The sequence below is a fragment of the Gobio gobio genome (assembly GCF_949357685.1).
Source record: "Gobio gobio genome assembly, chromosome: 14".
Classification (NCBI taxonomy): domain Eukaryota; kingdom Metazoa; phylum Chordata; class Actinopteri; order Cypriniformes; family Gobionidae; genus Gobio; species Gobio gobio.
This window is the reverse complement of record NC_137107.1, coordinates 41,037,564-41,063,284: the sequence shown is the minus strand read 5'-3', so window position 1 is coordinate 41,063,284 and position 25,721 is coordinate 41,037,564. Positions and strand designations below refer to the sequence as shown.

The 25,721-nt window shown below is 37.9% G+C and overlaps 2 protein-coding genes across 5 annotated transcripts in view; both read right to left on the bottom strand.

Moving 5' to 3' along the window:
* Nucleotides 1-25,721, bottom strand: part of LOC307137479 (uncharacterized protein) — an 890,992-nt gene that overhangs the window by 165,553 nt on the left and 699,718 nt on the right. The window lies entirely within an intron of this gene.
* aggf1 (angiogenic factor with G patch and FHA domains 1) overlaps nucleotides 21,420-25,721 on the bottom strand; it is a 28,812-nt gene continuing 24,510 nt past the window's right edge. For all 4 annotated transcript variants that reach the window (XM_079835520.1, XM_079835519.1, XM_079835522.1 and 1 more), the window contains 3 exons: nucleotides 22,472-22,599; nucleotides 22,237-22,336; nucleotides 21,420-22,144 (listed from right to left, as the gene is read on the bottom strand). In XM_079835520.1, coding sequence (XP_079691646.1) covers nucleotides 21,938-22,144; nucleotides 22,237-22,336; nucleotides 22,472-22,599 — 435 coding nt within the window. In that variant the 3' untranslated portion in view covers nucleotides 21,420-21,937. The remainder of the gene's footprint in view (nucleotides 22,145-22,236; nucleotides 22,337-22,471; nucleotides 22,600-25,721) is intronic.

The following is a 25,721-nucleotide window of genomic DNA, read 5'->3' as shown; positions in this document are numbered from 1 at the left end:
GGAAGCCATATTAATCTTGGACTAAATCGGCCACCGTAGGAGTTAAAACGAAATCGGAATTGAGAGGAAGAGAAACGAATATTCACTGGATGGTCATATACCTTTTAACCGCTAGATGGGGGAAAATATCACACAGTGTAGCTTAAAGTTTATTTGCGGAGGACGAAATCCAGTGGGCTCTGGAAAGTCGTGCGCAGTCGTACGTCACCAGACTAATCTTCACGGTACTTTAGACCGCGATGAAAACGTAAACAGAACTGGGGGGAAAAAGTTCCTTTTGGTGGAAACGGGGCTTATGTGTCCATTTAAAGTTGCGAATTTAACTTGTGTGCAAAATTGGAATCGCAATCGGGGAAGCCAAGGCTCTTTTTTCTACTTCATAAATGACTTGCATCTCAAAGCGTGCAGAATAATGAAATATACGCTGTTGTTATCATGCATCCGAATAGATGCCTAGTGTTTGGAAATTCAATCTGTGAGGGAATTAAATCAAATCATTCTGATGACAGACATCGGCTCAGGCGTTTCAGAATGACCAAACCAACATTTGAGATGCTGTGCGATGGGATTGGTCCGTTGGCTAGTCCAGTTAATCAGTCACTTCATCTGTTGAGGCAAAGTCACATGATTTTGATTTGCGCATAGAGAGATTTATTCGGAAAATGTGTTTTAATCGTTGTTTATGCACATGTCTTGTTATCGGATAAAAAATGTATCCGCCTCAATTGAGCGCATATGGTTTTTATGCACATTCGAGTTAAGGCGCATCTTGCGGTTTCCATCGAGCATTTTTTATGCAATATCCCAAAATGAGCATAGCACTAGGTGGGATTGAAACATAGCTAATGCTTCACATAGCATTTATAGATTCATGTCAAGAAAAAAAACTTTATATATTATAGAAATGCCCGTGATTTTTCTAGACCTGGAAAATTTCATTTTCTTCCAGTTCACCATGACTGACTTATCATGACACTACTAATTACACCCCAGATTTTCCAAAATGAGTGAAAGAAAACGTGATTATCATTCCATCAATGAGATCAACTGATCATAAAGCTACTACACCAAACTTCACTTGGTGCATTTGGCTCATTAGGGTGAAACTGTACACAGGATCCAGGGATGGAGCCTTGTATATTAATAACAGCCAGAGAAAACGTGAGAGAGACAGGAGGAGAAGGAGGAGGAGGGGGGGGGGAGAGAGAGAGAGAGAGAGAGAGAGAGAGAGAGAGAGAGAGAGAGAGAGAGAGAGAGAGAGAGAGAGAGAGAGAGAGAGAGAGAGAGAGAGAGAGAGAGAGAGAGAGAGAGAGAGAGAGATGCGAAACAGATGGTCATTAGTAGATAAACAGGCACAATAAGATGTCTGATGACACAGACAGAGTAATAAATTTAGGAGTGGGAAAAATGAGAGGTTTGTGATTATCTAGCTGTGGGTAGCAGTTATGACTTGTGTTAACACCAACACTACAGCAAAACCAATATCCCAGTCGACAAGAGACAACAGGGTCACCTCAGTGTCACAAATCAAATACATCATTGTAACTGTGATTGGGAGAACGGTTATTGTGAGCTAAAACGGTTTTCGTTATTAAAATACAGAATATTAGGTGAAAAACTAACTAAAAAAAACGTAAATTAAAATGAGAAATGTTGTCTTGGCAACTGACTGAAGTCAATTTAAGTTGACATAAATTAAAGCTGAATAGAAATATATATATATATATATATTTCTATTCAGCTTTAATTTATTCTATTTTTAGTATAACATTATAAAAGAATAAAAATGACAAAGGCAGGCAGATGACACTAAATACAAAATACAAAAGTACAAAATAACTAAAGTTAAAATGAAACCGAAAATATATAAAAAAGACGCTAATTAAAAATATTAATAAATACTATAATAGTATATAAATAATAATAAAATTAAAATAAAAACTGATTGGGAGCAAATTAAGTAAAATTGACAACTAAAATAAACCTAACTGTATATTTCACAAACATGACAGTTCAGTTGTTCTGAAGTACTAAAATTATTAAAACTAAATAGAAATATAAACAAAACTAAAGTGAACAAAAGCACACAAAACATTACTAAAAGGCCGGGAATATGACCTATACTGGGACCAACCACCTTGGGGCGATCGAGGCGCGGAGGCTTTAGTTATTTACAGGATTGCTGCAGGCTTGGGAGCAACTAACTAAACGCTGTGACTATAAAAAAAACTACTTTTACCAAATTATATATAATGTTACATATATACTGTACATATATATATATATATATATATATATATATATATATATATATATATATATATATATATATATATATATATATATATATATATATATATATATATATATATATATATATATATATATATATATATATATATATATATATATATATACATACATACATACATACATACATACATACATACATACATACATACATATATATATATATATATATATATATATATATATATATATATATATATATATATATATATATATATATATATATACATACATACATACATATATATATATATATATATGTGTGTGTGTGTCTACAGTATATATGTAACGTTATATATAATTTATATAATTTGGTAAAAGTAGTTTTTTTTATAGTCATATATAATTATATATATGTGTGTGTGTGTGTGTGTGTGTGTGAGAGTGATTTTACATGTACTCTATATGTGAAGTTTAATGAGTAGTTTGTAGCCTTGGGAAAGTAAAGTTTCAGAGTATCTTGCATCCTAATAAAATGAATAAACTCAACATTATAGCTCTTGCTGTCTTTTAGCAGAGCGTCCAGCTTGTAAACCGGAATGTTTCATATTTAAACATATTTCAAACAATCTGTTCCCATCCTGTAAGATCCTACATACTCCCACGATGCTTTCAAGTGTTTACAAAAAAACTCCCAGATGATAAACAACGTTACTAATGCCACCATCATGGACTACTTTGGAGTTCTGTTGCTCTGGCTGACTGAGAGAACACAGTCTATAACACAACTTCAACACACACACACACACACACACACACAGAAATGAAAGGAAAGCACTCACACATGAACAAACAGAGAAAAAAAAGTCTAATTTTAGTTTCCTGTCAAACCTGAAAAACTCACTATTTGGCAGCAGTTAGTGATTTTCATACTAGAACCGACAGCAATATCCCACACACGTAGCAGATGACCCATAATCGTGCTAGTCAATGCTCGGATCACATATACAAATTAGTCACAATATGGGGAATCTGAGGTCGCAACCTAGCATGAAAGGAAAATGATCTTGTGTATCATGTTAACCGTGTTTACATTTAATATGATTGGTTCTGACACTTGGTTCTTGCTGCTTAACTACCATAGTGCAATGCATCATTGACATTGTCGCAAATTTGTTGAACCATGTTGTCACACACATGGTGGAGTAATAACTTATTTTAATGAATCAGTTTGAGCTTGAATTAATGCTCGATTTTTGCTATAATTCCGGACATGTCATCCAAGGACAAATTCTCATTCTCCTCAGTTATTTTGCTTTATTTCCAGATTCAATCATAGGCTCGTTCTTACGTGCTAAAGCTTGTATGCATATGCGCACTCTTTAAAAACGGTGCTTTAACTCTCTTGGCAAACTAAAAGACGTAATTGACATTTGTATATTCAAAATAAAAGATAAAGATTGTACTGAATGTCAGATTGCTTATTTTGCTCAAGATAAGGATTTATTAAGTCCACATGTCATGCAAACAAGTAACTATGCTTCTAACCACAGGTCGAGATCTGTCGTTCAGACCACACAACTTTGCAATGCTTTTTGTGAATGTTAGTTGGAAATATGGTTTTGGGAAACAGACTCGTTGAACAATGCTGATAACGACGGAACTTGCGACCGTAGTTGGCTAACAATCTCAGACTGATAAATTAGCCAGTTTTTTTTTTTGTCTGCTCCCAATGAATCAGTTTCATCTACAGACATCCATATTTTATCAAAAAATAATTTGAGCTTTTGGTGAACTGTATATTATGTGCATGCATATACCATTCAAAAGTTTGGGGGATTTCATGTTTTTAACATGTTTTTAAGTAGTACCTTGTTTAAAAATACAGTAAAATCAGTAATGTTGAGAAATATCATTACTATTTAAAATAACTGTTTTCTACTTGAATATATTTTATTATTCCTGTGATGACAAAGCTGAATTTTCAGCATCATTACTCATCAGTGTCACATGATCCTTCAGAAATCATTCTAATATGCTGATTTGCTGACACATTATTGTTACATATTACAATTTATTTGCATTCTTGCTGAGTAAAAGCAAAACACTTTTGAAAAATAGTGTAAACATTGATATCTAGTGTATAATATCGAGATTCTATAGAATAGGGCAGGCTGCTTACTAACATTTGTGAAAGAATGGGTCGCTCTCGGGAGTCCATTCGTGATTTGTGAAATTTCCTCACTTCTAAATATTCCACGGTCAACTGTTTGTGGAATTACAACAAAGTGGAAGCAATTGGGAACAACAGCAACTCAGCCATGAAGTGGTAGGCCACGTAAAATCACAGAGCGGGGTCAGCGCATGGGTGGTTGACATGACATGGCCTTTTTTTGGTCCAATGTGTCAAAGTTAAGTAAATGATAAAAAATATGTCAAAAACTGTGGTGATATTGTTCAGAAAGTGCTGTTATATATGAACAGAGCTTTCATGGGATTAATCTAGGGCTGCCACTAATGACTATTTTTATATCGATTAATCTATCGACTAATTTATCACAATAATTTTCAACAATTTCACTTAAAAACATTTAATTTAACTTGCAACGTTGGCCTTCAGTAGTGTACTATAAACAAGTATAAAAGTAAACAAGCCCTTGACAAAATGTAAAACTAAAAGAGTAAAAATGTAAAAAAGTACAAATTTGTAAACCAACATAACAAAAAAAGAGAATATCAGCAAATACTTTTTATATAGAATGGTGTTGTCACAATACCAAAATTATGAATTTGATATGATACCAGACTAAAATACCTCAATATCGGATACTGAATCGATACCACGGCAAAAAACTGTAAAAGTAATTGAATAATATGACAGAACTTACTATTCATTGTTTTAGGGTTAAAAAACCCTAAAAACTCACTTGGCCAGCATGTTCCTGCTCTGCCTCACACAGAATATTAGGTTCGGCCCTTTAAGAGCTGCACGGACCAAATTCATTGTAACACCCGATTTCTCATTCAAACTCTGTATACGTTCACTAAAGACATATCCGACTGCGTATACCCGAATAGTCGCCAGGATGTGCATTTTTACTGATTTGTTACCATTCAAACCCAATAATCCACGAAACTGGCGTCGCAATCTATCAGAGTGAAAGGTGTGTGTGCGGCTGCGCGCGCTTCAGGTCAGAGTCCGGCTGCGACGCACTTTTCGGTTGCATTCTTTTTCCTGAGCTGCGTGTATATATTTGACTGTTCTGCTTCCATTGTTTAATGAACGTTGGAAGCAGGGCTCATACACATGTCCTCACCCCTGCGGTCACACCTCGACGCAAATTAAGAAATACTGCTCTTATTAGGGTGCTGTCATTTTTAAAGTACTGGTACTAAATTACAATTTCATATCGTACCCAACTTACCCAGTCGACTAAAAATTTTGACGCCGTCTAATTAACAGCGTCGACGCAGTCGATTGTATCAACCAATCACGACAGGCCTAGATTAATCTTTCATTTTTCACAATTTACAGCCAAACCAGAAAAAGCTCATATGGTGTGACTGTCCCAAGCACATTTCACAAATTTTGATTTTGAATAAAAACAAGAAAATGAATTAATTTTATGTTTATTCAATCATATATTGATAACAAAGATGTCTACTTGTGAGTCTGCTTGACTAAAAGTTTAGGCATAATATTTTGAAGCCACCCTTAACTAAAACATTTTGTCCCAAAAATAGTATGTAATAGTAATGATAAAGAATCAGGATAAACTGACTTACATGATCACATTATACCCCTTATACTCCTTTTTAATTTAATACATAATAACATTCATTTCACACCATATGACAATTTTAGTCACTAAGACCGTAAATTAGTTAATAAATGTACATTTCAGGACAAAATCTACTAGACCACACACACATATATATATATATATATATACACATTTGAGATTTTTTTCAGCCAAATATGTCAACCACCCACATGCTGAGGCGCACAGTGTGCAAAGAAGTCGTCAACTTTCTGCAGTGTCAATTGCTACAGACCTTCAAACTTCATGTGGCCTTCAGATTAGCTCAAGGACAGTGTGTAGAGAGCTTCATGGAATGGGTTTCCATGGCCGAGCAGCTCATCCAAGCCTTACATCACCAAGTGCAATGCAAAGTGTTGGATGCAGTGGCGCCACTGGACTCTAGAGCAGGCGTTTTCAAACTGGGGTCTGGGGACCCCCAGGGGTATTGTTTCTAAGGGGTCCCCAGAAAAATTCAAAGAAAGAAAAAGACAACGCAAAAATGGATACAGTCTAACGGTTTCAGTTCTAAATGTTTCTCACCTTTCTTGCCGTATACATACTTTCCAGAATTGTATCTTTCTAGTGAGTTTTTCTTATTATAGTCCCCTTTCTATAGTATTCTTAACGCAGTACGTAAGATGCTTACAAACAATTAGGGTGAAAGTTGCTTATACAAATAATTTTTAATTGAAAATGTTCTTCTTCAGGTTTAAACTTCCAACATTTCATATAGCAAATAATTTCATTTTGGAAACAATATGTTTTAAATTAAAATGTCACACTTACTATTTATCTGTTTAACAGTTTAAATGTTTTTTTTTCCCCATAAAAAAATATATAGAGGGATTTTAGGAAGGGGGTCCCTCATAAAAGGTTCATCATATTTGGAGGTCCTTGGCATCATAAAGTTCGAAAAGCCCTGCACTAGAGTAGTGGAGACGTGTTCTCTGGAGTGACGAATCACGCTTCTCTGTCTGGCAATCTGGTGGACAAGTCTGGGTTTGGCGGTTGCCAGGAGAACGGTACTTGCCTGACTGCATTGTGCCAGGTGTTAAGTTTGGTGGAGGGGGGAATATGGTGTGGGGTTGTTTTTCAGGGGTTAGGCTTGGTCCCTTAGTTCCAGTGAAAGGAACTCTTTATGCTTCAGCATACCAAGACATTTTGGACAATTTCATGCTACCAACTTTGAGGGAACTGTTTGGGGATGGCCCCTTCCTGTTCCAACATGACTGCGCCCCAATGCGCAAAGCAAGGTCCATGAAGACATGGATGAGCGAGTCTGGTGTGGAGGAACTTGACTGGCCTGCACAGAGTCCTGACCTCAACCCGATAGAACACCTTTGGGATGAATTAGAGCGGAGACTGCGAGCCAGGCCTTCTCGTCCAACGTCAGTGCATGACCTCATAAATGTGCTTCTAGGAGAATGGTCAAAAATTCCCATAAACACACTCCTAAACCTTGTGGAAAGCCTTCCCAGAAGAGTTGAAGCTGTTATAGCTGCTAACTCCATATTAAACCCTACGGATTAAGAATGGGATGTCATTAAAGTTCTTGTGCATTTAAAGGCAGGCGTCCCAAAACTTTTGGCAATATAGTGTGTATATGTATATGCATGAAGAAAATAAATGTAAAAAATTTAAATATTATTAAAATCACATTTTTCTAACAAAATGGTGTGGTAATTTTCCATTATTATTATTATTATTAATTTCCTTAGGCTTAAGATTTCTAAAACACCATTAAACCCTGGGTTTTTAAATGCTCATATACTGAAAACCTTCTAGGGTTTGAACCTACAACCTTTAGGTTGCTAGTCCAGACTGCAGATCTTAAACCACAACTGAAGACCACCTCATGCAACTGCTCAGACTAATAATATATAGGATCTTTATTTCAAATATGCTGGATCACTACCATGGAAGTAAATAAAAACCAGCCATCGAATGGATAGATGAATATCTTCATGTTTATGTGGTGCAAATGTGGCCTAATGTGTCCCCTGTTGGCAAATGCAAAGAAATCTGCTATCTAGATGATTCAAACTCATGGGACAGATGCTGTAGGACGGCACTAATCAGCGAGGAATGATTTCATGCTGTTATCTAAATGTTCCTGACCTCCCAAGGGAAGACGCGGCCAATCAGATTGTACTTTGCGTTAGGCTACATTGTGACAGTGATTTGTCCGCGTGTCAGTCGAGAGCGCTGATGCCACGCTACATGTCTCAGGGCACCTCTTCTCGCAATGCCTCGTTCTAACCATGTGTGTGTGTGTGTGTATGTAACTGGCCTGAGATTCATCAGCCTTTTTGCATGTGATAGTTCACACCCTGCAGAGCTCACAGCCAGAGGGGTAAACAAACTCGGTGGCCTGAACACACAAATGCATACAAAGAAACACAAAATCGCTCTTTCTTTAACACAGGGCCTCTGTCTCTTGCAAAGACGTTGAGATGCACAGACACAGAGAAGTAAGCAGGATCGCTCTCTCACACGCACATTCAATTCAAAATGGAAATCGGCTCTGTTTCTGTGAACACAATGAGAATGTGTGTGAGTGATAGAGAGCCGTAGAGAGTTACACACACTTCAATGGCATCATTGAGTTCCTCGCCAGTCTTGGAGGGCGCAGGCATAGCAGAGTGTACCAAAATCACTACGTCTCCTTTCATACTGACAGATGACCAACATACAGCTGGCCACACGCACAAAGCACCCTCTAAAAGCCATTATATAAATCTTTTCACAGATCTATAAAATTATCCTTGAAGGATTTTAAAATTACATCAGCAATTGATTTGTGTTGCGTAACACAAATGCCATTGATTTTGATGGCTTTAAAATCCCATTGATTTGGTAGGTTTTATTTGGCCGAATCAGTCCAAATAAACCACCGACCATGATTTTATCATTCTCCGACGGAAAAAATGTAATCATTCTTCGACAAAACTAACAAAAAAGTGTGTGTTTATTACAGGTCTAAGAGAGTGTGCTCACCAGTGTGAGAACATTTCTAATCTGAATTCTACACGCGATCTGACTGTAAACACTTTAGCCCAGATAAGGCTGATATTCATTCTAAACATGGCAGGAGTTACGGCGTTCCGGTCAACAGCCTTCCAACATCATCTCCAGAATGTAAGCAAACTGTAAAGAAAAGATATCCCAGAAAGAGACCAAAAAAAGATACATTTTCAGCTATAAATCTCAATGCTAAATTCAAGCACTCTGAAATATATGGTGAAAAAATACTAGTGTTACCATGGTTGGGTAAGGTATTTCAAAGGATAATACAGTATTAATGTGATGTTCAAAAAGCATGGATCTTCTATTCTTAGTGAAGGTAAACTGAAACAGTCACTGAAGTGAATTATAGTTTATTAAAAATATTTCCAATTGAAGTTTCCACACAGCACAGTTTTGCGATTTAACCTTTAACTTTTAAAGCTCAGATGTACATCACTCATTCATTGAACAATTTTGATAAAAGAAACCAAAATAAACATTATGGAATATAGATGCAGTGGATTTTAAAGTGGCTGTATGTACTTATACAGTATGCATTCTCAACTGGTTTTGCATCATGACCCAGATTTTACTTTAATCAAGCGGTGACCCAAATCAGTAGCATCTATTATGTAAAATGTCAACAAAAATGTCCTTGAAATCAAACGTGAAACAATATGCCAAATTATTAGTATTAGCAGGCACGGGTCCTGTTCTGTAAGTCCGATCGGACTCGTTTAGTACAAAGGCCGTGACCCGAACTGCACCCACATTATAATAAATCTATAAGGTAGAGAAAAGCTGATATAAGGGAGTGTGGAAATGACATGCGTCATAATCCCAGATACAGGCCCATTTAATAGATTGTATTAAGGTGCATAAAAGGAGTAAATAAAATTATGTAACCAATGAACATTATCTGACATATAAAAAATACAGTAATGTATTTTCGTACCAAACTAAAGCAGTTTGATTGGATGCACTGCCTTTGATGCGTTAAATGCATTTTCTTTGTTTCTAAAATTGTGAAAAGCTACCATGAGGTAATATTTCACTTTCATACAAAAGGATGTTGTTAGTAGCATTTGATGTAAATTGCTTTCTTCTATGCTGACCATTATTTAAAAAAAAAGGGGGGGGGGGGGGGGGGTTCAACTCTTTTGTCAGCCCCCTGAGATTTTAAAAGTATATTTCAATAATTTAATGGCACATTTGCATGTTTACTTCAAAAACATTTATTATTTAGTAAGCAAGTTTTATTTCGATTTTTTATTTGAATATTATTTAGCTAATGTTTAATGTTTTATGATTTAATTAATTGCTTGTCATCGCTTGTTACCGAACCCCCGTTTGGGAAACCCTGCAATAGAGCATGAGGCTAGCAACGCCAAGGTCATGGGTTCGATTCATAGGGAATGCGTGAACTAATGTATACCTTGAATGCAAAATGTTGCTTTGGATAAAAGTGTCTCCAAAATGCATAAATGTAAATGCGACTATATCTAAATATTTTGGGTGCGACCTACCAATTCAACATACATACCATACTATAAGGACCATCATGGTGGCGAGTATACAAACTATATATCCCCATACATCAGCTCCCACCAGGGTCTGAAAATAACCAGGGCGTGGGGCAAAAATGCCCCATGTACTTTCCTCCTTTTTATGCTATCTAACATTTGATATATTTCATAATTTGCAATACTATAGTGATGGGTTTAGTGCCTCCATAGTGACATTATCATCCATCTATAGATCAAAATCTGCTCTGACAGCTGCTGAGAGATCAGCCAATCATGTAACAGCAGCAGAAGATTACAATATTTACTTTATATATGATGTTCATTACATAAACAACAGTCGTACTTGTTCATCACAATACACTGATTCAATTGAAATATAAATGGATGACATGATGTGTTTTATTTGGTTATCTCATAAAAGTAATGGCCATTAAAATCACACCCACAGGACAAATATGTGCCTTTACTAAAGGCTCCCACCTGTTTGAATTTGAGAATGAACAAACCCCATTCACTTAGCCTATATTTAACCATTTGAACAGTAGCCATAGGAAGTGCAATGCATAGTAAACAGTAAACGACAAACATATGGCAGCAATAAGCATCCGGCTGATGATTCATAACAACACACGTAATACATGCAGGAATGACACTAAAACACTGAATGAATGGCAAGATGGTGGAAATAATGAGAGATAAAGATCTAAAAACTGATTCCCACCATCTTGCCATTCATTCATTCTTCATACCTTGACGCTGGTGTTGCTGGTTTGAGTCTCGGCCTCTGTGCACATGTGTCCGCCGCTGTTCTCTTTCCGTTGAGAGCTGGTCCGTGTGTGCCTGGTCTGGTACGCGATCACGGAGGGGATGGTGTCCGCCGCGTCGGTCTTGATGAAGAGGCCGTGCAGGGTGGTCGCCGTGCCCTGCGAGATGGTGGTGGTCTGGTGCGGCGAGTTGGACTCGTCCGAGTCGCGGCAGTAGATCACCCCGCTCTGCGAGACGTGGATGCTGGGAGCGCAGCCCATCGTTCCCCGCGACCTCGCTGCGTAAAACCCGGAGGAACGAATCTCAAGACCACCGCCGCCGCTGCCGCTGCCGCTCCCGGGCCGCTGTCACGCCGCCGTTCCCCCGGTACATTGGCCGGTGTTCGCGCTGCTCAGTTCCGCCTGCCTGCCTCCCGCGCGCGTCAAAGAAAAACGTACAGAACATCCATCTCGCCGCGTTATTTATCAGTGATCATATCAGATCAGATCAATGACACCTCGCCTGTCCAACCGTGAGCCCGTTGCGCTTGTGACATGTCACATTTTGGACATATTACACCCTCATTTCACCTCGTAAGATACTACAGGTTCAGGCTGCTCGATAAGATTCATTTTCTCGCGGTATTGATCATCGGTATGTTCATCACGACGCCGGAGCTCTTAAATAACAAGCGCAAAGCATCAGACTCCGAGAATATGTTTCAAACTTACACTCATGGTCCTTTAAGACACACGAGCGTCATCAGTGACAGACACGCACATCAATGACTCCCTCTTCCCATGAACACACACACACACACACACACACACACACACACACACACACACACACACACACACACACACACACACACACACACACACACACACACACACACACACACACACACACACACACACACACACACACACACACACACACACACACACACACACACACACACACACACACACACACACACACACACACACACACACACACACACACACACACACACACACACACACACACACACACAATGCTTGATTCATATTTTGCTGTTTGCAGAGTTCAAACGATGAAGTTGAGCAGAGAGACACTGATATTCATGACTAAACCCATTTAATAGCATGCAAATGCATAAACAAGACTAGTGATTGACTCTACAGCTATCACAGCAATGTCATAGAAGATTTTGTGACATTGAAGAATCTTTCAGTGAACAGTTCTTAAATTATAATTTTTTTTCTGGGTGCATGAGGAACATTTTAATAATCTAAAGATCCGTTTGTGCATTTGAAAGGTTCCATGGATGTTAAAGGTTCATTATAGAACCATCAATACCAAAAAAGGAGCTTTATTTTTAAGTACTTCCCACAATATTTATTTATAATTCACTCAAAAAGAAACAGAAAATATGTGTTATACATAATAATGGGTAAACCCAGCCTGATCTGCCGGCGAGCCAGACAACATAATATCCATACAGCTGGAGGAACTACAACTCAAGTGGGCACGCTTATCAGCCGATAATCTCAAAAAGGCCACATTTTTAGGTCTATCACTAAACAAGGCCATGCAATTGACCTTCGCCTTGACGCATCAAAAATGCTTTGAACATTTTGAATGTTCATAAAAAATGACTTCAAAGCTCTTCAAGCATTAGAACGGTAGAGCATGGCCAAGGGTTCAATTCCCAGGGAGTGCACGAACCAATAAAATATGAATGCAATAAGTCACTTAAAGCAGCTGCCAAATGCATTAAATGTACAGCGCAAGACTCTAGGATCAGTGATAGCACATCTGGGTTTCCAAATGTTTGCATATTACAGGTCCAAGCTGTAAAATGTTCCAAACATCTGTAAATGACTGATAAGCCCAGATATGATTATATAGGACTACACTGACCTTTTATTATGCTGGAGTTTACTTAACAGATTCTTGCAGGGGTGGGAAAAATATTTTTGGCCTAACGTTTGTCCTTTTTGCAAGTCACTCTGCACACGTGTGTGCAAAATGTTCAATAGTCGTAATACATTGTGTTTGACATTGCATATTCTGGAAACGCCAATAACATCTCAGATGCACTATTCTGATAAACTAAATACAACGGTTAAACAATTCTGTTCACAGGGAATGCGCTTTACTATGGTTTGAATTTTGCACCATACCCACATTTTTCAAATGAAGATGATTTTAAATGTAATTACTGTAGATGGATTTTTTTGGTCAGTCTAATCGACCATATGCACGGTTACTTCCTGGTTTTAGATAAGCCAGCTCGGGCATTTCCAGGGAATAGCTGTCATTCTGTACTCGCTGTAAACAAAACCATCAGTGGTGCTTTATATTTGAATGCAGTAAACCAGTTTTATTGATTGCAATAATGACGAAGCTAATGAAACGTTGGAATAAGAAACACGTGTCTGTAATCGGACACGCACAAATTAATTTTTCCAGCACTTAAATGTTATTTTTAATGTGATTACCAAAAACATTATTTGTTCATCCTTCTGAGATTGTTTCCATTTGTAAAAAGATGTAGGAAATACAACATTTGATAGAAAATACAATTTAAAAAATAAAAAAGACGTTCATTACCACTATAACCAGCAGATGGCAGCAGAGGAGCATTTATTGGCTCATATTAGCCATTTCCTGTAATATTTTTTCACTCCGTTTTTCTTTTGAATACATATTAAACATAAAATCACTAGGTTTAAAAATAAATTTTGTCAAGGTGAAGTATGAAGTACTCACAAAAGTCTCATGAAAAACAACTTTCCGTTAGGCTACCTCATGTCGTCTTATTTTGAATAACTAAATGAATGCTAGTTCTGGCTATTTTGTTGTGAATGAATTACACAGAAAGCAGCACCGCGCTCTTCCTCCCTTTAAAATCACTGACTAAAGCTGTCAAACTTGTGAAAACTCCCGTTTTGTTCAATGAATCGAACTAAAGTGCGTAATAAATCTTTAACTTGTGTTGTTGACGCATTGTTTTCACACGAAAGTGAAAACTGATGGTCAAATTGCTGCGGGGGAACACTTTATGTCTAGCCTGGATGCCAGCCAAACTTAGCCCCGCCCACAACATTTGACGTCGGGAAGTTCGGTCTGGACTTGATCCGTTGTGGAGCAACTATGCTCGAACAGAAGCTGTTCGGACCAATGAAATTGTCAGGGCGGGCTTAGACAATGATGGACAGATGATAAACAGTAAGGTAATCATCCACGTCAGATCTAAAAAAGGCGTTTGGAGGGTAAAATGTGTTTTTTTGGCAGGGTTGCCTGCTAAAATTTGCATTCCTGGGTCTAAATATCAGATAATTGGGGTCGCTTCAATCCGCGGACATGGAAAACCAGCCTGCGGGAAAACCGCGGACTTGGCAACACTGTGTGCAGTTGAGTTCTGTTGACATTTGACAACTAAGGTTATGCGTTGCTCCGTTTCTCTTATTGGTTGTAGGTCTATCCAATTGAGGTCTTTCCTGGTTCGGTTGAAACACGCCCCATAATCACAGCCCAACGGAGCAGTATCCGACTCAAATTCTGACTAGAATTGAGTATGACAACGTTAGGCTACCTCATGTCGTCTTATGTTTAAATAACTAAATTAATGTTAGTTCTGGCTATTTAAAGGTAGGGTAGGTAGGATTTGGTTAAAAAACTTTTTTTCCAAATTTGTTTAAACTTTCTTTATATATCAATACATAATTAAAATGTAAGTACTCAGAAAAAGAAAGTATAAAAATTGAGTGTCTGTAGACCTCTCACGACTGTTTTAAAGACAGCTCATTATTTCCATTCACTCCACCTTCTCCCTTCTGGGCTCTTTCCAAAGCCACGCCCCCAAAACACGTGAACGCGCCACGCCGACCGCGATCAGCTCAGCTGAAAGACGCATTATTTACCTGAGGCGAGCGGAGAAGAAGTGCATGTAGTGACATCATGTCAGAATCACATGTAATAAAAAATCTAACTTTATCATTATGAATATAAACAAATAAGATGTATTTTAGTACTCACTATCAAGCTACAATAACGATACTGGTAAAGTTTAAAATACACACACAACACAGTGTCTACGACACACACAGATACAAGATAAAAACATCAACATAAACATTGGTAGAGAATATAAAAACAAACCAAGGGCCGAAATAAACATGCAGGTCAAGTTCCCGGTGAACATGGTAAAAGAGTTTAGTCAGAGGGCAGTAGCTAAAGCTAACTTAGTTCTAAAAAAAAGTTCCTGGATGCGGTGTACTAGCTTTTACACATGCATTTTGTTATCTAAAGTTACATTTCGCGAAATTCAACACGACAGCGATCAACTTGAGCTAAGCATATTGAGTATTTATCATCTCTACTAATGGCTCGCTAAGTGTATAACATTGTAACTTTATGCTAAGTAATGTTATGTTAGCTATTAGGCAGCTACGTGTGCTAGAGAGAAATGCTTCATGAAAACATAAACCAAAAAAATGTATAATCAAAATGAAAGATTACCTGTCCAGCAGAAATACAGCCTCGTGAACTCCTCAAATCAAACGGGTGCACCAGGGTTGCCAGGTTTTCACAACAAAATCCGCCCAATTGCTACTCAAAACTAGCCCAAAACAAGCCCAATCGTGTTTCTCCGGTAAAAATCGCATTTGGGGGGTAAAATATGTGCCTTTTTGGTAGGGCTGCCTGCTAAAATTCGCAAATCCCGGGGCAAAATATCACATAATTGGGGTCGCTTCAACCCGCGGACATGAAAAACAGCCCGCGGCAACAGTGTTTGAAGTAGCCCGACTTGGCGACACTGGGGTGCGCGCATGTGGGCAGATCCTGCAGCAAAAGCGGTGGTAGCCATGGTAGCGAGAGAGAGTGACAGTCGCCCAAGCCAATCACTCGTTTTGGCCCGAACGAAAATAATGAGCGGTGTTTATTGCAGATTAAAAAGTCTAGAGTCACTCGATTTTTATACTCTCTTTTTCAGAGTACTTACATTTTAATTATGTATTGACATACATAACAAGTGACATTTCACCGGAAGTTTTCCAGCTGGCTTATATTATTGCGGAAGTTCTTAAGAACATTCTGTGCATATGATCAATTGAAATATGGTCACACTTTCCACAGATTTACTTCAACTGAAGAATCTACCCACCCTCATGTCTCTGGAAACTCTTGTGACTTTTTTCCCCACAAAACACAAATACAAATGTCTGTTCAAAGAAACCATATGCCAATCAATGTTGTAATTTTGCTGTCTTTATTAAAACCACTATCTTATTTGCAATCTTAACGAAAACTGTACCCAGTGTTGTTAACAGCCCTCCTGTTCTCCACTCATTACCTGTATTAACTGCACCTGTTTGAACTCGCTACCTGTATAAAAGGTACACACACTCAATCAAACAGACTCCAACCTCTCCACAATGGCCAAGACCAGAGAGCTGTGTAAGGACATCAGGGATAAAATTGGGATGAGGGATGGGCTACAGGACAATAGGCAAGCAGCTTGGTGAGAAGGCAACAACTGTTGGCGCAATTATTAGAAAATGGAAGAAGTTCAAGATGACGGTCAATCTCCCTCGGTCTGGGGCACCATGCAAGATCTCACCTCGTGGGTCATCAATGATCATGAGGAAGGTGAGGGATCAGCCCAGAACTACACAGCAGGACCTGGTCAATGACCTGAAGAGAGCTGGGACCACAGTCTCAAAGAAAACCATTAGTAACACACTATGCCGTCATGGATTAAAATCCTGCAGCGCATGCAAGGTCCCCCTGCTCAAGCCAACGCATGTCCAGGCCCGTCTGAAGTTTGCCAATGACCATCTGGATGATCCAGAGGAGGAATGGGAGAAGGTCATGTGGTCTGATGAGACAAAAATATAGCTTTTTGGTCTAAACTCCACACGCCGTGTTTGGAGGAAGAAGAAGGATGAGTACAACCCCAAGAACACCATCCCAACCGTGAAGCATGGAGGTGGAAACATCTTTCTTTGGGGATGCTTTTCTGCAAAGGGGACCGGACAACTGCACCGCATTGAGGGGAGGATGGATGGGGCCATGTAACGCGAGATCTTGGCCAACAACCTCCTTCCATCAGTAAGAGCATTGAAGATTGGTCTTGGCTGGGGCTTTCAGCATGACAACGACCCGAAACACACAGCCAGGGCAACTAAGGAGTGGCTCCGTAAGAAGCATCTCAGTGGCCTAGCCAGTCTCCAAACCTGAACCCAATAGAAAATCTTTGGAGGGAGCTGAAAGTCCGTATTGCCCAGCGACAGCCCCGAAACCTGAAGGATCTAGAGAAGGTCTGTATGGAGGAGTGGGCCAAAATCCTCCCCACTGTGTGTGTATTATACATACATACATACATACATATATATATATATACACACACACACACACACACACTATAAAGATATTAGTATAGCTTTGGTGTGAACATGCTATTCTTTAATATTGAGATTTTTAGAACTATATCTTTATCGTTATTTAGATATACGGTCATGGTACTGTGAACAGGCCTTTAATCGTACCATACATGCATGTAAGTGCTGGGCAAACGATTAACCACAATTAATCGCATCCAAAATAAAAGTTCATGTTTACATTATATATGTGTGTGTGTGTGTGTGTGTGTGTACTGTGTATAATTATGATGTATATATAAATACACACGCCTTCATGTATACATTTAAGAAATATTTGTATTTTATACTGTATATATTTCTTTTTATATAAAAAATATACATATTTTATATATAAATATAACATTTTTCGTAAATATATACATGCATGTGTGTGTATGTATATATACATCATAATTATACCCAGTACACACACATATAAAATGTAAACACAAACGTTTATTTTGGATGTGATTATTCGCTATTACACTTAAAAATAACCCAAATTGGGTTGAAAATGGACTAACCCAGCGATTGGGTTGTTTTAAGCAAACATTTAACCCAACTGCTGGGTTAAAACAACCCAATTGCTGGGTTAGTCCATTTTCAACCCAACTTGGGTTATTTTTAACCCAGCATTTTTTAGAGTGTAATATATATATATATATATATATATATATATATATATATATATATATATATATATATATATATATATTTAAGTATGTATGTATGTATGTACGCATGCATGTATGGTATGATTAAAGGCCTGTTCACAGTACCATGACCGTATATCTACATAACGATAAAGATATAGTTCTAAAAATCGCAATATTAAAGAATAGCATGTTCACACCACAGCCATGCTAATATCTTTAAAGTTATTGTTCTTGGTGAGAAACATTACAGTTTTTGGACAAAATACCAAGTAAATCAGACACCATGTAAATGCCATGTTATATAAATATGATAATCATCCAGTGTTACGGTATAAATCAAGAATACAAAGGCAGTAATAAAAAGTGGTTAAAAGGCATTGGTTAAACATTTATATAACCAGTGGGAAATCTTCAGGTTGTCAACTCGGGCTGTTAGGCTCACAGTCGGCACTGGCTAGAGCAATTAAAAGTGATTTTTCCCCCTCAGGTTGCAATGCTACTTTTTTTTTTTTTTACACCTCTCCAGTGTTAGAAAATTACAGAAGCTCGTAGCAGATTCATTATGCATGATCTGTCAATGTGATTGTTAACTATGCTTTAATCACCCGTTCTTAATGGAATAGCACAACACCACAGTGCAATTACAAAATTAAAAATGTGGATTAGATTAGTTGTGAAAATGATCCGGAACATCTTATAAGAGTTTAAGGGTTGTAGCTGAGAACATTTGGCACTCAGCCGGACGCCTCGACTGAGGTATTTGTTGTAATCTTTGATTTAAACGAAACACCCAATCTCTCCAACAGATTACAACATCCCATCTTCATCAAAGACTTAAAACGTGTCCCCCAGCGTGTTACAGTGATAGTTGTCCTGACCTTCTGCTCTCTAATACACAAACCACCCATGACCGCCCTCTGCTGGAGAACTTCAATACTGTCCAGGTGAAATGAAGGCAATTGTAATTTACCGTCACTTAACATGTAGAATATAACGGAGAGGGAGAGAAAGGGAACGCGCGGTGTCACAGAGTAACATTCAACTTAAATTACTAATAAGGGCAGCAATGACTCAAAGGAAACCCTAAGTAAAAGAACTAATGCTGGGCAAAACGATTGGTGCTCATCGTTAAGCCATCACTAGTTTACACATACTGTTCAATTAAAGGGGAGAGTGGGGTAAACCGTGACACCACCTTAATCTAGTAAACTGTGATTAAACAGACTGAAACATACAATCATAATTCGTTTTATAGTACATTAAATACATTTTTAATTTAATTTACACTACATGACGTTTCATGTCAAAGCAAATGTATTCAGGTCTATATGTGTTTTAAATATTACGCTTTTTATTACATTTTGCATTATTTTAATATTTTATTTAAATGCACATCTCTCAAGTATTCCCCCAGTGACTCAGCTTACCCCAAACATTGGTCGAGTTCACTAAGTTACACTTTTTTGGCAGTCATATTTTTAGGGCCCTATATAGACACTTTCTTCTCATTTCAAGTCAAGACATCTTTTATTGCCTTTATTTCAGTAGATAACAGAGATATGTTGAAATATTTCTGTGTGTATTAGCGCATGTCATTTCTCTTTGCCTAAAGGACAACTTAAATAGTGTCCCATCTTACCCCACTCTCCCATACCGTGAACGAACTGAAAGCTGTCACGAAGAGCACTGACTAACGGACTAAGCAGATTAGGTCAAATCAATTATTCAACCATTCAAACTTCCTATAAACTGATTCTTTCATACACCGTAAAGATATAACAAGAACACAGGAGTCGTGTTATTCCCTGTTGCCGTTTCAAAACTGTCACGTTGGTTAAACTTAATCTAGTTAAACTACTCTTTTTAAAAAGCCAAACACCTCGCTATGAAACGACCTTCGACGGCCAGATAAAAAGCTGAGCCGTGTTTTCTAAGAAACCTTTAATCGTGTGATCGGAAGGTAGTGAAACGATCAAAGTGAACCTCACCTCTCTCCGTGGTCCGTTGGACAGCAGCTGTGTGCTCGCGCTCATCTCTGTCCGTCCCCGGTCCGAACTGCCCTGAGAGGTTCGGTTACATGAAATCCCGCCTATTTAGAGGTAAAACCTCGCGGAAAGCACATTTTGACAGCACCCTCTCCGCCACATCGCTTCTATAGACAAGGCTGTCTGGGAACTTTTTGAGGTTTTAGGTAGGCGACGTTTCTCTGAACTTTTTCACCCACACGAACAGAACGGACAACCGCGCGGTCCTAGCGCCGCCGAATGAGCGCGCGCGCACTACTGCGAGACGAGGGGAATCTCGCGGTCACATTTAACCTCAAAATAATAATAAAAGCGAACACTTTGGTTTAAGATTATTTATTTATATTGACAACTATCAATTATTATCCGAGTTGTTTGTAATTCTCATTACTGTTACATGATTCCAGACGAGGGTTATGTCAAATAAAACCATACATTTTCATTACTTGAAATAAAATAAAAATGTGTGTGTATGTATGCATGTATGTATGGTTATATCTGTTATACACAACAAAAATATGGAATTCCAAAGCTGACTACATTATAAATAAAGATACAAAGAAATGTAAAAAAGCAAAACTACCGTACATATAAATATACAAAGAAACAAAAATAAATGAGTATTTATACTTTTATTTCCTTATGTATAATTGCATTTTTTCCCCACATTTATTTATATACGTATTTATGTCCACATGTATTTATTTCCACATTTATTTGCTTGTTTTAATTTAGTAAAAGGGCAATTATTATTACCATATTATATAAATGCTTCATAACATATTTGGAAATGCTAATGATAATAATAATATAATTCTAATGCTAATAAAAATATAATTTAATATATATAAAAATAATAATATAAGCATTGTGTCGATCTGAAGGGTATCACCACTGAGAATGAGAATTACAAAGAATACCAAAAGTAAAACATCACTTATATTATGTTATTGAGAATTTGGGAAAATATCCTTTTCGTAATATTTTTCTTTTTGACATGAGTTTGATGCAATAAAGCCAAACAAACTGGCCTCAACAGCTTTATGTGTAGACAGTGATACCAAGGTAACACTCCTTCACAATCTCAACACATGGGTGTTTCCTATAACATAACTAATTATTTGTTGTCCATAGCAGCAGTAAGAAAACTAAGACTATAAATGGAGTTGCACAACTACTTCCTTTCTGATTGCACAGGTTTAACTGCAGTCTAAATGCTGCAACATGATCCACAAAACGTGCATTTTTCAAGCACAGTATAATGCAACACTTATATAAACACATTAACGGGAACACATGTATTGTTTTTTTATTGTTTATTTGTCCAAGATATTCTCTGTTATTGAATTTCATCATCAAAAAAAAACAACAAAAAAAAGGTTCTCTGACCAGCAATCTTTAAAATGAACTGACATTTATTTACAAACATTACAAGAATAAGGCCTTCCACAGAAATGATGAAAAAAGTTCACCTAAATAATGCCCGGCATCAGACCAAATGATCACAAGTCGTCATTCTGTATCCTGACTTTTGACCCAGGCGTTGGGTGATTGGCTCGTTTCAGGAGGGGCGGCGTTAGCCTGGCAGGCGTCAGAAAACCGTTCCCGTGCACGTTCCCAGTTCCTCTGGGTTTTGGTTCTGGCAAGTGTGGCGTCTTCTACCGACACGGCAGCTCCAGAACCAAGACCAGACTGAGCCTTGCGCATATGCAGCTGAATCTACGACGCACACACAAAGGGAAGTGAGTGTAAATCTCATGCACTTACGTACAAGACACTGCGTGTAAACAAACGAGGAGAAATTATATTACCGGATCCTTCATTCCAGCTCCGTCCTTGCCGAGCCCTTCTCCTCGTTTCCAGCCCATCTTCTCCAGCATCTGTCTACCCTTATTCTCATCTCCAATTTCACTATACAAATACACACAGTGAGAAAGAGCACAAGTCTGTGAAAACATCTTTAACCTTCATATTGTTGCGCAAAAACTCTACTGTAGTGCAGATCTGTTTTACAGGGGTAAATGTTTGACTGAATAGGTTACGTACACATGAACAGAAGCAGGGGCATCGTCTCTCTGGAACACTCCCTCACTTCCGACTGTCTGCCGGCGGTTTTCGGCTCTATCTTTATACCTGCTGCTCTTCAGGGCCTTCAGCTCGTCATAATCACTGCTCTGAAACACACAAACGCAGGTGCTCAAACCACAAACATATTTAAACACAACAACGACAGAATCAAGTACATTTTCTGAATTAAGCCTATGAAATATACACTGCCCGGCCAAAAAAAAAGTTGTTGCTTGGACTTAAATAGGCAAATGCTTAAGAGTCTATAGCCCTATTCGCACAGGATTAGTATTACCTGGTGACCTCTAGTAATTTGTAATAATTGCGGAGGTTGTCTGTGATCTTAATCCCGTGCGAATCGGCCATGTCTGTAATTTGTAAAGTCAAAATTCCCCCGCAAATGAAAGTGATGTAACTGGTGTAACACCGACTATCGCAACAATATAGCAGCACGCGGTAAGGAACTGTTGTTTATGATTCATCAGGCTCAAACTGTGAAAGAATGGTTGGGAGGGGGAGCATGAAGAATCATTTTCACACATGGATTGGCACCTCTGAGTCCAGACCTTAAATAATGGGGTTTTTTGGATGTTTGATGGAGTATTTCTGTGCCAAAAATACTCCTTCCGGTTTCTCATAAGTTTCGTAAAGTTTTTTTCCATGATGAGTCTATCTGACGTCAGATATGGCGGAATGTCCTTGTACGGGCTCTTCTCCCGGAAGGTTGCGCGCGCGACTAGAGCAAGAGAGCAAACGCTTTAAGGAAGTCATCGGCGGCACGCTGCAGTCAACGGAATTCACGAAATCAACAATGTCACCAAAGAAGTGCGTTTTTGGTTGTCAGGGCAAGACAACCCTGCACAGCTTCCCAAAGAACCCAGCGTTAATGGGACAGTGGATGGAGTTTGTTTTTCCGGAGCAGCAACGGAGTTGTGCAAGGGTTATCGTTTGTTCCCTGAATTTCGGCGACGATGGTTTATAAACAAGGTACAGTTCAACTCCGGATTTGTAGCTCGTCTAATGCTGAAAGATGGAGCGGTCCCAGCGATTAAGGTTCACGGTCGTATGTTGGAAGCAGGCGGTGAGTAAAACTTCTTCAAATGTCTTTGTGTTGTTAGCTATCGACTCTTTCATTTAAATGCGCTACTATTCCATTGTTTTTCTATGTAAACACGCACTAGTGCAAAGCCGTTCTGCTTGCTACTGCTAACATTAAATTGCATAGTCCATAAACCAAATTATGTCCTCATAAACCATGAGTAAACACAAAAATGTTGTAAAACTCGTGAGCATGACAAGCCGCTAAGCAAGTATATACGTTACAGTTACAGTACACACCATTGAGACGTCCTGCTGTAGTCGTCGTTGCTGCTTCTCCTGTTCAATTTCAGCCTCTAGATCTGATTCTGGATCATACATGTATGGCTAAATCTGATTGATCTCCATGGGTTATTTAGGAAAATGTTTTTTTCTCCACATTTAAGGATGTCACAGCTTTCAGACGTTCTCAACGCAATAGCTGTGCACGCTCATGATTCTTTAGCTCCGCCCACACGATACGCCTCCAGCCGCTCATTTTTTTTCGGAAAGACTCTGTACTGCGTATCTTTCTTTTATAAATCTAATAAAAATAAAGACTTTTCGGCGATATGAAGGATGCAATACTACTCTATAGGTACTCAAGATTGACATGAGATTGACTGAAACTGAGTGTTTCACCCCCCTTTTAAGAAGTTAAAGCCCCCCCCCCTCTTTTTTATTTAAGAACATACAGTTTTTGAAATGCCTGGAAATCACAACATGAATTCTGGTTAATTGAATATACTATTATGCTTAGCTTCTGGTGGTGAAAAAGTTTGAAAACAAGCAGCTGTCATAATTACAGCAGAAATGTCAGCAATGTTTTAGAAAAAAAAAAAGAGGGGCCTATTGTGTTGGACAGTGTTATTATTGTAACCTAAAACATCTCCATTACTCAGCTAGAAGCTAAAGCAACATCTCTAATTTAGTTTAAGTAGTTGAAGTATTAAAATAACTAAAACGAAATAAACTAAAACATAATAAAAACTAGGGCTGGGTAGAAAAATATAGATTTCTTGATTTGAATCGATTCTCATTTTTATGAACCGATATTGATTCTTAAATCGATTAGTCATCCTATTTTCAGTTGATGAATTAAAGTAACTTTGTATAGCCCCTCCCATCCAATACATCGCAATAATCTTTGTGCTTTGTACTCTGAAGGCATGTTATAAGATCGAAAATGAAGATCTTCATCATGTCACATGTAATCGCTCAGTGTTGCAAACGCGGAAAGACGTCAATAAAATAGCTTGTGAACAATGTCACGTAACGTCACATTTTCCTCAGAAAAACCATTCAGTGTCCATAAACTCATTAGTCTGCTAGAAAAATGAACTCTAGAGATGAGCATTTTGATAAATATATGCAACACATTACATAGGCTATTCGTTATAATTTTTAATGTTCTTCAATATTTATTCATGTTTGAATAAATCTGTCAAATTTTATGATTATTACCATTTAAATGTTTATATTTCAAAAAACAAATTGGAGTAGAAATATGATTATGTAATTGTAAAGTTAGTAATATAACTATTATTATAAAAAACATCCTTGAGTGTAATTCATGTTTGTATTTAAATCAGTTAAAGGGATAGTTCACCCAAAAAGGAAAATTCTGTCATCATTTACTCACCCTCAAGTTGTTCCAAACCTGTATTAGTTTCTTTGTTCTGCTGAACACAAAAGATGATATTTTGAAGAATGATTGTAAGAAAGCAGATCCAAGCAACCATTGACTACCATAGTATTGTTTTCCCCTACTATGGTATTCAATGGTTGCTCTCTCTGCTTGGTTACAAACATTCTTAAAAAGATCTTCTTTTTTGTTCAGAAGTTGTTTTGTTTGGAACAACTTCAGGGTGAGTCAATGACAGAATTTAAATTTTTGGGTGAACTATCCCTTTAAGGTTAACCTTCAATATTACAGTAATGCATCAACTGACTACCATGTATAGTTCACAGCAGTAAAGATTTTTTTTCCTCAAGAAAATTTGCCATGTACTGTATCTGATATATATATCCACAATAATCGATATTGAAACCAAATCGTAATCGAAAGCTTGTGAATGGAAATCGAATCGTTAAATGTGTGTCAATTCCCAGCCCTTAACTAAAACTATACAACAAAACAAAACTAATAAAA